Consider the following 18,805-nt stretch of genomic DNA (forward strand, 5'->3'; position numbering starts at 1 on the left):
CATCCAGGGGCGGGACGGACTGCTCTGGTGATGGGGAACAGCCTTCTGCTGCCCAGCAGCTGCAGTTTGTGCTGGATTTTGGCAAATCCAGCAGGGCCTTCACTCATACCCAACACACACACATGCACTTGGGAGGCAGGACATTATTTATCATCTATATTCTACTAGCTTTTAAACGCCTCAGCAGCAATCAGGACACATGGTACTGAGCCCTGTAAGGATGCAGAGCAGCAGAGACCCCACCCTAAAACACCTTCTAATGTAAATACCTCAGACAGACGAGATTTATTTACTTTTCACAATAACTCAGCTGTTGGCTCTGCAGACCAGGCACAGTTCTGTGAATGTGTCTGCACTCTCGTAAGAGGTGTCGAACTGCTCCTTCTCCAGTGACTCTCCAAAGAGCTTTCCTCCCTCTCAGCAGAACAAGCAAGTACCAGTTTTAAAGGCTTTTTATTTATGCATTTATTTCTTAAACACCGATTTAGATCAGCAGCAATTTCAAATCACCTGGCGGACACAATCGCTTCCAGCTGATCCGCGCTGCGTTTATCCCAGCCGCTGTGTGAAAGTTTGCGCATTCCTGGTGCTCGGCTTCTAAAAATACCTTGTAGTCCTACAAGCACAGATAATGTAGTCATCTTAATTAACATTAACTCAATGAATTGCATAAACAACTGCATAATTAAATGTCCAGACTTGATTCTCTCTCATTCATGCTATTAACAGTTTTTCACATGACAAATCGTCCACATCTAAACCATGCTGATAGAATAATATACGTTCTAATTAGACCACTTTATTAAATCAAATTGCGTTGCTCAGTGTGTCTGTGCAGGATGCACGGCCTTCGACATAAACTGCACAAATGATGATAAAGCCTCTCATTAAAGCAATTCCGATGGTTGGATTTCAAGGAGCACTATCTAAGAGGTAGGTCCCGTTCTTCCCATTTTGGCTACAAGGAATCCGAGACCACAGAGCACCTCCGAGAAATCACTTGTATTAGTCACCTCGGAGTCAAATGAAAAGAATTTGGCTACTCAAGTCCTGCTCTAGATGACAAAGTTTGATCTAATTAAGCAACTATTATCCATACAACAAACAAAGAAGCATGTGTTCCAGTCGCAGCCCCCATCATTCATCCCCATCCCGGCTGCTCAGCATTCTAGCGGGCGCGAAGGGAAGTACATAGCCTTACAGCTGGGCTATTGTCCGAATGACACATTAGCAGAAGGATTTACAGGCATGTTTGCTTATGAAATAAAGGTTTGCATGTTCAGAAATGCAAATGTTTTCTCTCTGGTACGGGAGCTACACATCACAGAGAAAGCTGCTCCCTGGAAGCTGTGCTTAGCTCAACAACATAGTTAGGGTATCTGTAACTACTACAGTTGGCTTCCTCCCCCCCCCAAGAAAAAATATTAGGAGAAACATCCATGAGAACTAGAGTGAATACACGGCTACCAGACCCTACAGACAGCAGCAACAGGTTGGTATAGCAGCTGCACCGAGGCCCTGAGTATCTCTTCAAAATAGTGGTAGAGCATTGCCATGAAAAGAGGGCACATTTATTAGCTGTTGAGTGAGAATCAACATTTGCCTCTCAGAGGCAAACCCTGGTCCCAGAGACACCCACTACTGTTCTGCTAATGATGGAAATTGGGTGAGGATTTTACTTCAGATTTCACTTCCAAATTTATTTTGAGAAACATTTGAGAACTCTGTGGTGAGTTGAGTTGATCAAGGCAGTTTTTTTTGTACCCACAACCAGCAAGAAATCTTCTCTGAAAGTCACAGTGCTTTGATCTTATTTTTTTGGCAGCTTGGGTGCTATGTTGGTTTGGAACCACATGAAGCTGAAGATAACACCCATTGTCTTCGGGAAAGTCTCATCATAAGCAAACTTCATGGAGTCTTCTAAAGGTATTTCTACAACTTCAATCAGCTCTCCTTCCTCAGGCTGGCCACCTCCTTCACCAGTTCTCATCTGGTCTGTTACTTCTGCATAAAATAACGTTTGCCTAGAACCTGTCACACCAACTCCAGACCTGGAAAAAAGCAGAGAGGAAAGTTGGTTTTAGATAAAAATATGGTAGCTAGGAACCTGGAAACCTTGATCCTTAACTTGCGTCCCTAAGCAATGCCAAAATACGTCCTTACCCTCTGTTAATGTAATTGCTTGCAACTTTCATGCTGAAATATCAACACTTTTGAAAACAGCTGCATATGAAATGCTTCTGTCTTCAAATACATTCTGCAACTTTGGGAAAATGTTAGCTTGAGGGAAGATGATAAACTTTTTTTGAAATTGATGAACAGTTGTTACACATATACTTGAAGTCAACAGAAGTTTTTTTCAGTTGATCTTGGTGAGAACAGAACTGCACCAGAGATCTACAAACAACAGAATTAAGCTCCTCAGTGTATCTGTATGCTATTATGCTACATTCGTTTACTTGTTTTTACGCAAATATTTAGAGTTTTTACTTAAGAAGATTACGTCCATTCACAGCTGGAGGCCTCTACTCATGGAATAGATAGATACAGGAATAGAAAGGCAGCCTGAGAGTCTTTCTCTATCCTTCCTGAACTTTAGCCTTGACCCAAATGGACCACCGTAAGCACGCATGTATCTGAAATAATTCAGTCTCCCTGCTAAATTTATTACAGTGGATTTAGTTATTTTAGATTATGTAGTCTTTCTTCAGTTAGACCACTTGCTGTGCATTATACTTATTTGTTAATCCTCTATTTCCTTTGGACAATTTCATTTAGATATTTTAAATAAGGGATGAGCACATAATCCACTCATTTAGTCCTTCCAAAAAAAAATCGCTTTGTAATTGCAACTTCCTCATTTTGTATAATTACAAGTGACTTCTCATATTGAAGATGGATCCAAAGTTCACTGAAGCTATCAATCAGGCCTTAGAGAAAGCTGAAAAATTAGCCTCTAAATTATTACACACTCCGAGGATTCTAAGATTTGTAGCAATGTTATAATCCTAAAGTGTACATCCGCGCTTACCCAATCACCAGTCAACTAGGTCCCCCAGCTAATCCAACATAAATACCTCTATACCAGAAGGTCATCATTTGTCTCTCAATTTGCTATGAATGCTGACAATTATTCTGTTTGGTCAATTAATAGTGATTATTGAAGTTGATTCCTTACACCAATATACACCTCCTTTTTTAAACATAGAATAGGGAGTGAAAAAGTGAATTATTTTCCTAAAACCACTACTGATGCACTCAGTGACTTTGGGCAAGGCATTTCACCCCTCCAAGATCGTTCCTCTATTTCTAAGAAGTGCTAGAGAAACTTAAGCATCTTCCACACTTCCATGAACTTAGAATAAAGGCTGATATGTGATTTCTTTTATTCTGGGCTCATCACTATAGTTCAGTGTTTGTAGTACTTTTTTGATACACACTCTCTGCCCTGTGCCATGCTCCCTTTCCCCTGCTCTTAGGGGAAGCTGCCTGGCAGAGCAATGCCATCTATCAGCCATGCCGCCACTCATCCTGCCATGACCAAAGACCCGACGGCACAAACTGCAGTCTCTGAAAGCAGCAGGAGTTACACACTGGGCCCACCGTGCTGGCTTAATTGTCCTAACCTCAGTACAAAAGTAAGGTAGACTCATCTTTCCTCAAGTTGCTATCAGCAACCAGCTTCCAGCAGTTGGAATGCCATTTTTTATGCTGATGTCCGATCGGTCCTCTCTGCTGTTGTGGTGACAGCACACTTTACCGCATTCTCCCTGTGTTTAAACACAACACATTTTCTTGATATTATCAAGCAGTAATATATAATATTAAAGAGAAACACTGGAAATACCGATGAGGAGCAGACAGATCCCTTTCAGAGCTCATCACTGCTGGCCATTTACGCTCTGGTCATTCAGTGAGCGATCTGCCCCAGCTTATTCACCTTGTTATCTGCCACTGGCTGCTGAACCATGTGCTGCCCATTCCTCACTACTGGAGTTCTGCCCATGCAAGGAGCCTCACTGACAGTACATATTTTGATGAAATAGTACAGTGTTTGTTCACTTTTTGGCTCTTTTCCTTCTTTTCTTATGTGAGAAGTCAGAAAGGATTTTATTTTTCTTAATCAGCTGGAGAGCCAGATCTGTTTTCCTTTCTATACAGCGATACTTTTTCTTCTATTGTTTCTGCAAGAATTGCATTTTTAGTAGTAAAATAAACATAGGAAGCCTGGGGTTCAGCAATTGTTCTTTGGTAACTGATACTAAGAAATAAAAAGCAAATGTTAATTTATACTGCAAAATTTCCAACACAGAGAATGCAGCTTGCTAGTCTCTACAGGTACTACAAAAAAGGACAGGACTGTGCACAATACATTTAATGTTACATTATTTCTGCTAAGTGTCAAATCTGAACTTCATCTGGGGTGCCCCACCTGGAGAATGAAGATGCTCTTAAATGGACTTATGCCCACGTCCACTTGATATTAGGCAAAGGCTATATAAAAAAAATAGAGACTTTATTGAAGAAGCCCTTCTATCAGAACTTTCTAGCTTGCGTATTTACAGTATAATCTCCTGCTATACCACCTGTGACAATTTACTTAGGAAATAGCTGCAGCTGTGGAAATCACAGGAGTTCACTTGCCACACATCTTTTCTTTAAAGTAAAAGACAAATGCTTGCTGTGTGGCTATACCTTAAGACTCAGTTTCTTGTCACTCTAGCTCAGACAGCACCGAGTGATTTCCATATGCTGTTATTTCATCGTGTTATTTACTTATATGACACTTATAATAAATCAGCATTTCTTTTCTTATGGACTGAACACACCAAGAGTGGCTACTGTACTGAATACACTTTAAAAGATGAAAGCACTGGACATCAAAGTCTTTCTTTGTTACGATGCCCAGAGTTATAGCCGGTTCAAGTGGGGTTTCTCCATGCATGCTGGCATATCATTTGCCATGGAAATCAATGAAAAATTTGCAATAATACATAATCAAGACAGGACACAGCCACATGTTCATCCTTTCTATTTGATTACCTACCTTCTTCTGGCACAACTTTGCTGTGTGTTATGCATTAGAGGCTAGTAAGAACTTCCAAATGAGCTTTGAATAAAATCAGAGTGCTGGTATTAATATTCATGCTATTCTATTCTACTTTTGCCCCAGAACAGCACACTTGACATTTCTAAGACTACTTATAATCCCCTCACTATTTAGATCGGTAACTTTGGAGACTGGTGTATTACATTATTTATGCACATATTCACTGCATTTGCTGTCTAACTACATGACTAGTTCAACCTCTTCAGTAATAGGTTGACACAGGAACATCCTGTAATGCATAAAAAAAGACTTTTCTATTTAATATTTCTTAATCTAAATACTTTGGCTTACTCTGCTACTTTTTGCATGGACCTATGCGGAATGCCCTTTACTAAATATTCTCCAATATTGCCTACTGCTGTCTTTCACATTTCCAGACCCTTAGGTATTTCTAGATTCTGCCTGTCCTTAGAAAATTGTCAAAAACAACAACAAAAACCAAACCCCAGTGCTATTGCCAATCCACTTGTCTTAGTACCTTTGGTTTTTATAGAAATGAAAAGTTAGCAGGTCTGTTGCTTTGAAGCCAATCTAAGTCTCCATCTGGATGAAGTAATAACGTGTTTTAAAATATACTTTTGAAAATGTGTATACATTTCAGCAGAGGGAGGAAGAGAGGGGAGTGAGAGAAAGTGAGTCTGCCTGCTAAAGAGGCAACAGGCTACAATTATGTTTTCAGTGTGCTTTCAGGTTTATCTGCCATGAGAAACTTCCTACGCTTTTGCACAATTATTTGCACTTTCTGAGCCCTTTGTTTAAGGAACGCTGATGTGCCTTTATTCATGTTTTCATTACTTCTGCTTACTGCTACCTTCTTCCTCTACCCTGAGTCTGTGACATATGTTTTTCTTTTCCCTAGTATTTCACACTACAAATAAAATGCTTTTGGTCTAAAATGAGTCACCTATTAACAGATTACAACTATATTCATTAGCTTTGCATCTGTGAAAATCACAGGGGTCAGCACACACAGACCGCAAGTGATGAGTTTCACCCTGGGAAAACCACCCCCTGACGAAGGTGTCCCCCCTTCCAGCACACTGGGACCTGCTCTGGGGGAGGGCAAGCAGGGTCTGAACTCGCCGCACTGCCCCACAGCAGGACTTCAAGCTTCAGCCTCACTCCGCAGGCATAGCACCGAGCTGCCCGGATCAGGCATGGCATGGCTCGTACTGACCCAGACCTACCTCACCTGGCTTGACTCGGCTCGCTGTTCCAGATGTATTTTGATGTGCCTGCCTCTCATTTACCACTGTGGGACAAATGCAAATGATCTATACAAAACACAGCTCTGATTTACTCGTCCCTTTCTCATGAGGATACTCTGAGAAGTTCGTAGTTACTTCAATTAACAGCTACGTGGCTGACAGAGACCCTTTGTCAAATCATTAGGGCTTAAGGTCACAAACCCTGTAACCTCGACAGATAGACTTAAAATTAAAATCTTTAGCAATAAACTTTAAGCATTGCTTCAAAGATGGTAAGAAACCTCTACTACCTTTGACAGTAGCAAGTCTAAGAATGTAAGCACATCAAACTGAGGATACCAAAGCCGTATGGTTTTCATCACAACAGTAACTTCAATTTAGGTTTAACGCACCAAACCAGACTGTGTGCTGCTGTTCCACATTTCACTTTAATAAAATACCCAAATACTGGGATCAAATCATGCTTATGAACCTGTGGGCAATACACTTGTAGGCAAGAGCACAACAGAGATGCAGTTCTGCAAAGTGCTTTTCCTCACCTCCTGCCCAGGGGTGGGACTGGCTGGCAGGACAAGGCTGTAAGGAGGGTGTTTTATCTCTACTTCCCTCTTAGACCAGGGAAACACAAGAGGCAGATTGTCACTGCAATCTGGCTTTGAAGCACAGCAATAGCAGCTATCACAAAGTCTTTGTTTAGCTTTTCCCTTTCATCAAATAGATGAGGAAATATGCAGCACCTGAACCAGAGCTCACAACACAGGACTTTTCATTCCTCAAGTCTAAGTTCCTAAGCATAAAATATATAATTTGATTAGAGTTGGGTGGCAGAATCATAGTGCTTTAAAAAAAAATGTTTAGTAGTTCCCACAAGCTACAAGAGATTGAGTCCACCTCCTATGAGTGCCTATGCTCATTAACAAAGAGTTTCAGCTTCAAATTCTTGTGTACACACACATGCACATTTGTAAGCAGGGTCAAAATTCAAAGTGTGTACTCCAGTTTTACTTCCCCTTTTCTCATGTCCAGGTACTCATTTATGCAAATCAAACTTTACATTCAATATTTTAATGTGAAGGAACAGACAAACATCTACAGCAAAATAAACAGGATTCATACTGTGCTCCTCTGCTGAAATGTGGGGAACAAATAAACTAAATTGTGATTGGGAAGATGTATTAGTTAAACTCAGATTTCTGACAGACAGTAATTAAAAGTTAAATCTCTCATCTTTTAATATTTAATAAATTATATAAAACTAGTTTTATGTGCTCCTATTAACATAGAAATACATGTTTTGGTTTTAATATCACGTAGTAAATGTGAAAACCCTTAATGCCATATATCTATTTATAAAATGTTAACCCTTTGGATGCAGTATTTGGATATATAGTGAATTCATAGTTCAAGTTTACATATAAATGTGACACAAATCTCTGATCAAGATCTATTTAGGCATGCCCCATGTAAACTGATGAACATTGACATCCAGCTCCTATTGTCACTTCTTAGGACCTTTGTACAGTTCTGACATTATAAGCAGCAGGTGCAGGGAAAAAGCAGAGAAGTAATTAACATAAAATTATATTACATTATGCCATCACCCAACAGGTGTACTAGCAGGTGATCTTTCTAATTATAATGCACTCCAGCATTTTGAAGGCCGTTATTCTTTCTACATAATAACCTGTGAATACAAACCATTTTTACCTCATTGCACAGGGACTAATAGCCGTAGCACGGTAATTGGAACATCCAATATTAATTCTGTGAATACCCTCCTTTGTTGTGTACTTTTGGAAAAAATTCAAATGTAGGAAGATTAAAGTAAGTACCTATGTTAATATAGGTAGGCCCTTAAACTAATCCATCTGAATTTTTTACAGCAGGGCTGGGAACCTGCAGATCCTATTGTATCCAATTCATATCCCAAGATTTTGTACAACCACTGAGAGAAAATGAAGATGGGATGAAGAGGAAAGGAAGATGAACCAGAAGCTCTAAGTAACCTTTTTCCTGATGATCTAACATATTATCAAGGTCCAAATAATTTTTAAAATACTCCTCAAGATGACCAAACATTTTGAGAACTAGAAGAAAATACTGTAAGTATTATTATAACAACATATTTAGTAATAACAACAACAACATATTTATCTGTCTCTGTCTTGTAATGAAACAAGTCCCAAGGAAGATAGCTGGAAATATTTCAACATAAGAAACTAACTCAAAGCTAAATTCCACATGGGATTCAAACCAAAAACTGCTGGGATACGATGACAGAAAGAAAATTTGTTTTATCTGATACACGAGTAAGGCTAGTTCACTTTCAAATTTTTGCTTTTAAGAAACCAAAACCATATGAAAGCTCACAGATTCATTTTAGAGCTTTTAAAAATGAATAATTTCACTGACAACCATTTTCACGAAGCCCCAGTTTACAGTTACACAGCAGAATTAGCACCTACCATCCATTCAATTTTTGACTTGAAGCCATACACATAGCTGACTAGAACTCAACACAACGCTAGGTGTCAAAACTATCACGACGGAAAATGAAGTCTCCAAAAGTGGATTAGTTGCTGACAGAACAGAAAAAAAAAAAAAAAAGAAAAAAAAAGATTACTGTAGTGGCAAAATGAGGCTACTCACTTTGTGCCAGTCACAAATGTAGCAATTTTTGCAGCCATACTGAGAAGAGGAAACTCATCACAAGGGTGAAAACTATAACGTATTTTTCAGAATGATTCCTGCCTCCATCTACAGAGGTGAACCACGTACATTCAAATCTAGTTTCTGGCTGGCGTAATTCTATCATAAAATCAGATGTTTCTGATTTTCAAAAATACAAGTCCTTTGATTTCCTGCAATCAAGCCCCTCTTAATATATTTGTCATTCTTATGCTCTGCTTCCAATCCAGTCTCCTTCGTTCAGCCACAGCATGCTGTGTCCTTGTTGTTGGAACAATTTGTTCCAAAGACTCTTGCTCAAATAGTGTAAATTCTCAATTCCTGGCTTTCTCACCGACTCAAGCTACTCTGTGGATCATTCAAGGTAATTATGTTTCTGCTTAATTCAGTGCCTGACTTCTATCTGATTAGTATCATGTCACAGGAGCTTTGACAGAGCTTAAAAATGGAGTCCAATAGCTCATTTGTAAATGCTTTTGAAATATCTGTAGCAGTATAATAAACTTTTTCAGTTAGCTGAGAAACTTTAATAATAATAATAATAACAACAACAATAACAATAACAATAATAATAAATCCTCTAAAAACACTACTGCAGACCCTGGTAATAAATATGAAGAAAATGCTATTTTCAGATTACCTTCAGTCTTTACTGCACCCAATTCTTGAGAACAGAGAGAAGTTCTGCTTAAAGTTTAGGAACTTTCCACATGTCTTTAAACGAATTCCTCTCCACCACAATGATTGTACTTTTCCTGAGTCCATTTCCTTTTCAGTCCATGTTCTTTCCCTGCATTGTCGCTTCATCTCTTCTTCTCATTTATAATTGAGGAACTTCTATTCCATTTTTCCCCCTAGTCTAAGTTCTCCCCATGCACTGTCCATGTCCCTCCCCTTCTCCATCCATTAGCCACAGAACTGTATTTACTGTTCTGGCCAAAACTGCTTCTCCCTTTACATTTGTTGTGTCTTCTGCTTTCCATATCCTTTTGCCAGGTCTGCTTTTATTCAAGTCAGGCAATTTCCTTCTCATTACCAGGATTCTAGAAATGGGTGTCATTAGGCATACAGGACAACTCCTTGCTTTCAGAGCAAAGGATGTATCACAGAAGCTCCTGCGTGTATGAAAGCCTTCTCACTGCATGCAATTCTCAGCTTTTATCTACAAAAATCTAATAGACTTAACTCGGTAATTCTGCATTATATTTTATCAATATTCGCAGTGTGGCATTTTTTGCATCGAGAAAAGAACAGCTAACAGATTTGTAAAGAATGTATGATATGCAGTCAAATAATTCCAGCTACAGTAGGATAACAGCTCTTGTGGGTAGGAGTATCAATACAAACAATATAACTTCCATTTCTTAAGGCTTTGGATTTTATTTAACATGACTGTTTCATTAAGATGCTAGAAAATCATGATATAGTTAGAAATTGAAGAAACTGTGAAATTGGTGTAAATCTAGAATGAAAATGGTACTCATGGAGTGGGTATCACTGCTGAATTGGAAACACACCAAAACAAATTCCACTGTGCATCATCCTCAATTCAGTATGAATCAATATTTTGTTTTAGGACTTGCATGTTGGAAGAGTGACTGCAGGTAGCAAAGCTGGGATGGGTTATTTGTGAGAAGCTAGAGAATAATATTGAAATTCAAAATCATCCCAACAACTTGGAGAATTGGTCTGAAAAAATGGGATGCAATTCAGTAAAGACAAGTTAAAGGTCTGGTGTGCAGGCAGGAGTAACAAAAGCACACAGAGAGCCCTGCATTCAAAGAATGACAGTCCAGTACTTCTGCAGAAAATAGTTTTGAAATAAGAGAGGCATTATGGACCAAAGTCAACAACATAATGGAACTGCAAAAGACATCTTACTACAGCATAGAAACAAAATCATCTGTACGACTAGGGAAATAATGGTTGCACTCAATCTGAAACTGGTATAGCCTCTATTAAAATACTGTGCTCCACTTTGGGCACTATGTTCTTAAGAAAGATGCAGACCAGATGGAGAGAAGGCAGAGGACAGCAGAAGGAATGATCAGACATCAAAAAAACATAGTCTATAAAGAAGCTTAAATCAACTAAGATAGCTTTTCATAGACAAAAATAGAATCAAGAGGAGACCTGTTCAAATAAATGCACGGAAGGTGCAGAAGTACTTCACATCCACTGGGAACAGGGTAATAAATCACAGACTTGAAATGAAGAACAGGAAATTCAGACAAGATATGCGGAAAAACTTGCTTATGGCAGGGACAGTTAGCCACTTCGAACAGAATGCTTGCAGAGGCTATGAAATGATTAGATTTTAAGGAAAGCACAGACGCACATTTGTCAGAAATTATTTAAATCCTGATCTTTGGAAGAGGAGCAGTCTAGACAAGATCCTCCCAAAATTCCTTCCAATTGCATTTGCTAAGGCTTTTCTCTGACCTGCTGCAGTGGAACAATTAATAATATAGAGCTACTATTACACAGATCACTGGGATAACAGATAAAAATAGAAGAATTGCATGATGCATTTTAACTATTAATGACATGCATGGGGCACTAATGTAACACCAGCATAAACCATTTGTAAAAACCTGTTACACTTCGAAAAAGCTCCGAAATTCTTATATGTACCATAGCCATTATGGAAAAAAAAAAAAGTATTCAGCAGAGTCTAGGGGGACCAATTATTTCCTCTCTTTGCATCAAATTCAAGTATCAAACAGATACCAGTCTTTGGCTGAAGGAAAAATAACAGGATATTGCTAATGGAGAGACCATAACATTTAGAATCAAATTTTAATACAGAACACAGTAAGTCCAATAAAGAAACTGAAAAAAATCATTTTTGATGATTCAACCTTTCACATTAATCTGAAAAAGTAAATACTATACAGAGCCTTTTGACTTCTGCATGGATCTCTGTGGGCAGAAAGCTGTGCCCAGATAGACAAAGCAGGACTGGGGGATTAACATATTAAGCATCCTTTGCATGGGTTTCAACAGAGAAAACTCCAGTTGTACGCTCTCTTTGCAAGTCTCAGTGCAATTAAAAAAAAGTCAACCTATAAGATTAAAAGCCACTTACCAATCCAAAATGTGTGCTATTTTAGCAAGCTGAGAATCATTATTGTTGAGTTAAACTTCTATACTGACAGCTACAGAAATTATATTCTACTCTTCCTATTCTGTAGGTATGTGTATATATCTGTATGCTACAGCCCATCAGTGTCACCCAACATATGAAATGCTACAGACAGCTTTTCCTCAGAAATCTGGAAGGCACTTTTTCTTTCAGCAGAACAAACCCTCAATCTAGTTTCAAGGAGTTGTAAGAGACAGCTCCTGTGATTCACCCCTCCCCTCAACAGAAGCACTGCTCGTTAATCCAGCAGGAAATAACATTTGCCAGGATTGACAGCTGTGGATTTGTATTCAATTCCCAAATTAAAAACCAATGACAGGGCCTAGTTCAATGGAGATGTCAAGCAAAACGAAGAAAGTAAAAACCTGCTGCTTTCTCTGTAAAATACAAAGATACATACATTTCTGATAGCAGTACTGAAAGCTGGGAAGGAGATATAACAGGATTAAAGCTGCATGCAAAGTTTCTCCTGAGCTTTTTTTTTTTTCTTTTCTTTCCTTTTTTTAAGTAACTCATATTTTTGTATTTTTCCTCTTACTCCTAATACAGATTTTAAAACATGTTCAAATCTATTTCAATAGCTATTTAAAATACTGCAGCAAATATTATGTAAAAAACTCCACAGTCAAATCAGCAAAATCTTAATATATAACATTAATTACCATTCAATTAAAAGGAGCATTAATTATGCCCTAAATATATGAAGAGACCAAATGGCACAAGTTCTCATATTTCATATTAATAGAATGTAAGAGCCCATCACGAGCAACTTATACCAGTGCAGTAAGAATCAGAGGTAGAACAAGCCTGGCACAGAAAAGCCAGGCAGTTTTCTAGTGCTGTAACAAACTGCTCTTAAGAGCCCAATGCTACTTCTGTCCAGTTCTAACAGCCTTTGGAATAAATCACAATAGTTGAATTCTTACTTGGAATTCCATTCTGTAATTATCAGTTTTTAATTCCTAAATTCTTAATAAATACTCCTTTTACTTGTTGAAAATTACACCTTACACATACTTTCAGATGCCCGTGCTTCTCCAACACACTGCTTAGAACATTAATTCACACTCAAGCCACTTCAGAAATCTGCGACACACAAAAAATGCAGTATTTTTACTTACTGTTACTTACCTGTAAGAAGTGATCTTCCTTAGGTTTGTAATGGGAACACGATAGCCACACTCTTCTAAGATCTCCTCGCATGCAATTTCTTCTAAAGAAAGGTCTGGCTTGTCTATAATGCCAGCACAGAGTTCATAAGTCACTCCTACCGCAGCAGGTAAGGGATCCTCTACACGAGATAAACTCTCCTTGTCCTGGTTCTCAAAGAGCTCAGGATGATGTCTTTCTAGTTCGCACATGTAAACAGCTAAAAAAAAAAAAAAAAAAAAAAAAAGGAAAAGAAATGAAGTGTTTTTTGAGTTTATTTGTATTAATGGAAAAAAATATATATATAACATATGAATTTTGCCTGGGAATTTACAGATACCAGAGCATCAAGAGCAGCAAATATTCAGTAGAATTATCTATTAAAATTATCACACACTAAAAATGGACTGAAAACTTTAGAGAATAAAGGTTATTTTGCCACTTCTGTAAATTTATTCTTTGAGCTCTATTTGTGCTTTTATCATTTGGAATGAGATCATGCACACCTTTAAAAAAAATAAAAATAAAAATAGGAAGCTAGTTCATCCAAGAAGTCTACATCCCAGAAGCTCCAAACAGCTTCCATTTGCTGGGCAATGTGGATATCAGGATTTAATTTAAACTATGCAATTATTTTGCAGGAAAGTTGGGTTGTACATTATGTACCATGTGCACAATGATGAGTCTTTCAGCCTGTCAACTCAGCTGTTATTTAGAAAGGGTATGAAAAGCATGTATGTTTGTTTGAAAAAAAAAAAATCCTCTTTTGAACATATAGTTCCTTGCACAGATTCCTGTGTGAAGTTTGAAAAAGACTTCTTGAATTAATCTACAAACAGCTGCCACTGTAATGGACTCCTAAAGAAAGTGCAAATGCCAGATTTTAGCCCTCATTTAAGCAAAACCTCTCACTGATGTCAGCAGAAATTTTGCCTGAGTTAGAACTGCAGGACTGGATGCAAACACACAAAGAATCATTGTTGATAATTCCAGATGATGGTAACTTTAATTTACAGGTATAATTCCATTTAAAATGGCATGTCTACCATCTTGTTGTTCTTGAAAGGTTACCATGAGGGTGTTATAAAACAACCTTAATAAAACTATTTTAAAATTTGAAACAATTTTTATTCCATTAAAATATTTTACATCCATATTTCATGTATGTGTAACATGGTTTTCAAATGAGCTCACCCTTTATTTCCCCTTCTAAATCTTCTACAGCTGGCATATAAAAGAGCTCAAGTTCAATGGACAACCTTTTGTTCTTCCAGTTACTGCATTTAGCTCATTATTTCTTAAAACTGTGGTACACAATCAGATCCCTAAAGAAATGTAGCATAAAAGTAGCATAGTGACAAATTCTCAAGCACTTTCTGTATCCCAGAAATTGGTGCCTAGGCTTCTTCTGTAAGACAGCTCAAAAGGGTCGTACAGTGGACCAGCACTTCATGGGAGCTGTCAGTCTACATAGAAACATGAAGTGCAGAAGAGTGTCCAAAAATTCATCATTGTCCAGAACTCAAGACCTTCAAAGCTGTTTGCAGTAGGTACACCTAGGCCCTTGAGATGCAAGGATTTAAGGAAAAAAGCCTCCAGTTTTTAGATGAAAGACATGGTAGAGCTCAATTTTCCCCTTAAAACGCAGTAAGGAGGAAAAAAAAGTAGTCCATGCAGAGCCTGAGGGACAGATCCTTGAGAGGTGAATATTGTCGTTAATCCAAAAATATTTTAAAAGCTATGGCAGTTATCACAAATGACAACTACCTCCAGGATCTCGCTGAGATGAGCAGAATACTCTGAAGATTGTATTGTCTTGTCAGTACTGCCATGCCTTTATCAGCGAATACAAAAAGGCACAAAGCACACATTCCAGTAGAGGACTTAGGCACCAAACCAGGATGCAGGTAAGAGTGTGGGAACAGAAATATGAAACTGTGATTACAGTAACTCTCTGTTACAAGCCTGCTGAATCCCTGAAACCCATCCTGTCATTCCAGCAGGCACCTGCCATTCTCCTTCTCCCCCAGCACAACTGGGCTCCATGTGGATCAAAGTTACATTCCTGGAAGGACCCAGTCGAGCAGTCCTCCTCAGAGCAAAACCCTTGAATATGCCAGCATTCAAAGCACACTAACAGCTTTTCTCTGCAGATAAGGAAGAAAACAAGCAGTACTCGTCACTTCTTTAGAAGTGTACGAAAATTAGAGAGTGTTCACTACAGAATCAAGTGTGAATCCATTATCACCACTCCTGGAAAGGTTCAGACTCAATTTCTCTCTCATATAGAAGCAAAGCCTAGAAGGCCAAGTTGCCTGCTAATATTAGGGAACAGAGGAGTCCCCCATCTCTCTCCTGCAGGTGGAAAACTGACTGCACGGCTGACACGCCAAGGGACATAAAGCCACGGACGGAGCATCAGCCTGTGGTCTGTTGGATAGGGCATGCTCTTCGGATGTAAACCTGGGTCTTCCCTCTTTCTCATCACAGGTTGTCAACTTACTGCAAACACATAAAGAGTTCAGACAGCAGAAACCAGAACCCAGGACTCAGCTGCCAGCCCCGTGGCCCACCGTGGACACTGGTGCTATGTCTGGTTGCTCTCTCATGTCTTCTGGTGGCTTATGCTACTTCAGTCAGACAGAGCCACTTCACCACCAGGCAGCCTCCTCCATCATCCGATATACGCATGCAACCAGCAGCGGTGCCATGAGGAGCATCTTGACTAATTACCCTGGAGCAGCTCAGCTATGAGGGGTCCCAGAGTGGAAACTGTGGCAGAAGTGCAGTACTTGCCTTTCTTTCTGCAAGTGGGGGACAAGGGAAAGACAGCTCCACCAAACTGGTTGAATAAGATGGTTACAGCTATTCAGAGCAGTCTTTTTAGATGATCCATAAAGGGATTTGTTGCTCTTGCTAGAGAGAATAAAGTAACAGCCTGTACTTGGAGGGGTTAGTGGGGTTCAGCTGACTGGGGAACGTGATAGCTTGCATGTAAACTTCAGATTTCTCTTTGATTACACCAGTGTTTACTATCTCCTGAAACAGAATGTGGCTTATGACTCAAATCTTTGATACTGCTTACTTTGAGTCAGTGCAAAAACAAACATCACAATCCAATAAAAGGTAATTATTCTTACAGTGAAAAAAACCAAGGCGCATGTCCATAGGTACTAAGGCTAGCCTTACCCCAGAACATACAATTTTATTATAATTGAGAGTGTGTGGTCATCTAACTGCTATAACGAGCATTGTCTGAGTCCTTGGTCAGCAAGTAACGTGTGAGGAATTAATATGGAAACTACTGAGATATACGTGTAACTTTCCATTCTCCATGTTCTTTCCAAATATCCCATTTTATGACCATGCAAGGTGGCTTAAGTCTACAGTACACTGAAAAATAGAGTCCTGTGTGCCTCACCAAGGTTGTGTGCTCCTGACACCCCTCAAGCCACCATGAGATCTTTGAGGACAGTCAGATAAGCTGCCTAACCCTCCACCTTATCTGCCTGCAGCCGTATCAGACCTCTGCTGGGGCTGCATCAGGGCTGGTGCCGCCAAAGGGAACGGGGTGGGAATGTGCGTACGGAGAGGGACAACTGCCTGCAGAAGCAGCGCGGACTTAAATGGGAAAACCTGACTGTGACACCACACCCAAAGGAAAGGCGAGCACAGATGTCACCACCAGGCGTGCAGGGGACACGCCTGGTGCCTGAGCTGCAGCTGTTTGCTCACCAGAAAAGGGCGGCGTTACCGCCTGCCTGGTGGGACCTTGGCAGGGGCAAGCAGCGAGCAAGCCTTAGCCTTCGCTTCTGCTCTGTGAAACAGGCACCTAGGCAGACAATAACCAGCCGATGGAAATGTAATAATAGCGATGTGAGTCATGGAGAGGCATTGTTGCATTCATGGGGCTGCTATGGGATGTCTGACCCACCACCGGTCCCTATGGCCAGGATTCTGAACAGCTCCAGCCTCTGGAACAGTTCAACTCCAAGAACAATCCAGTCTGCTGAGGCAGATTTGACATTTCCATGGAAACGATATAATGGACTTGTCTGTGTTGCTATTACATACATACATATATATATATATATATATATATTTATGCATATACATGTAGGCTTTTGCCTAAGACTGCCTCAAACTGATGAACAGCTATATGAGCGATTTTATTCAGCTGGCAAATAAAAGGCACTGAACTATGGATAAACAGATAAACAAACTCTCCGTGTAATAGCCAACATAGTGCTTCATGATAAATATACACTATTATTATAACAGCGCTGCACAAAACAGAGCCTGTCAAGCTCTGTTGGTAAGCAAGGACAGCATGACACCACCCTAGAAAGTTTTCAATAAAGTCTACCATAAACAGTCTTGGAATGGTTTCTTAGCAACAGTCAGTGAAATATCTCGTGATTTTTTAATTAGCATGCAAACAATATGCATTTCATTTTTAACTTCCAAAAAGTAAATATTGCTTGGAATTAAAAAAAAAAAAAAAAAAAAGACAAAAATACTGAAAAATACAGCATATTAACTTAAATTTGTAATATCTCATAAAATGAAACTGTCCATGTATTAGTGAAACATTAGCATAAACAGTCCTGAATTTTTCCCATTTTAAATTTGCAGGTATATAACACACAATAACACAATCTGATTTTATTTATTTAAGAAAAAAAAGGAATATTGTGGTTCAGAACAAAAGCCCCCAACTAAATACTAGATAGGTAAAGAAGGAACTTCAAATAAAGGCAACTTATTGCATGATCATCATAGAGGTGTTTGAAATTTCATCCAAAAGAGGACAATGACAAGCCCAAAAGCAGAATGTGAGGCTACCCTCATCATTCGTTTCATCTGTAATGGAAATTTCCTTGGTTAAGAATTCCAACCTATTGAAAAGTGTGGGCTATCGTACAAAGAACAGAATATAGAACAAAGATTTTATCACCACAGATGCACCAACTTTTAACTGCTAAACCCTTAAAGCTTGCTTCACAAGAGAGCAAAAGTAAATCTAAAAAAAGAGGATTACCTGGGCGGAACTGCTTCACCACTACAAAGCACTGCCGAGAAGTGTTAAAGATCAGGATTGACACACTGAGGAAGAAGATAAAAAACAAAAGATCAATGCTTTATGAAGGATTAATGCAGCACTATTAGACTTACATCTTGAGAATTTCATTTTAACTACATAAATACATAGAAGATTTATTACTAGAGAGACAATGCAACAAGATCCTTGACCAAAATCCATCAAGAGGAATAGATAATGGGTCATGTTCCCAAAGCAAGTCACTTTTGTCTCTTGCCATATAAAGTAACTCGCCAATCAATTCTTCTCTCCAACAGGAAAAAATAGACAGACCAACTCTAGGGACATGGCTACAAGACAGCAATAACAAGAAAAGAATTTCTTAAAACCATTTTCTTCCCTCCTAACGGGTCCATATTAGGATGCTCTAAATTTTAGGAACAATCCAGCCCCATTCACACCCA

The 18,805-nt window shown here is 39.0% G+C and overlaps 1 protein-coding gene across 1 annotated transcript in view; it reads right to left on the reverse strand.

Annotated features, from left to right (window-relative positions):
- Positions 1-434: 434 nt before the first annotated feature.
- The window catches only part of NUDT14 (nudix hydrolase 14), a 60,802-nt gene continuing 42,431 nt past the window's right edge, over positions 435-18,805 (reverse strand). The window contains exons 3-5 of the mRNA XM_084522278.1: positions 18,342-18,406; positions 13,283-13,520; positions 435-2,051 (exon numbers count right to left, since the gene is read on the reverse strand). Coding sequence (XP_084378404.1) covers positions 1,811-2,051; positions 13,283-13,520; positions 18,342-18,406 — 544 coding nt within the window. The 3' untranslated portion in view covers positions 435-1,810. The remainder of the gene's footprint in view (positions 2,052-13,282; positions 13,521-18,341; positions 18,407-18,805) is intronic.

Source organism: Aythya ferina, assembly GCF_964211825.1.
Source record: "Aythya ferina genome assembly, chromosome: 5".
NCBI classification, from domain to species: domain Eukaryota; kingdom Metazoa; phylum Chordata; class Aves; order Anseriformes; family Anatidae; genus Aythya; species Aythya ferina.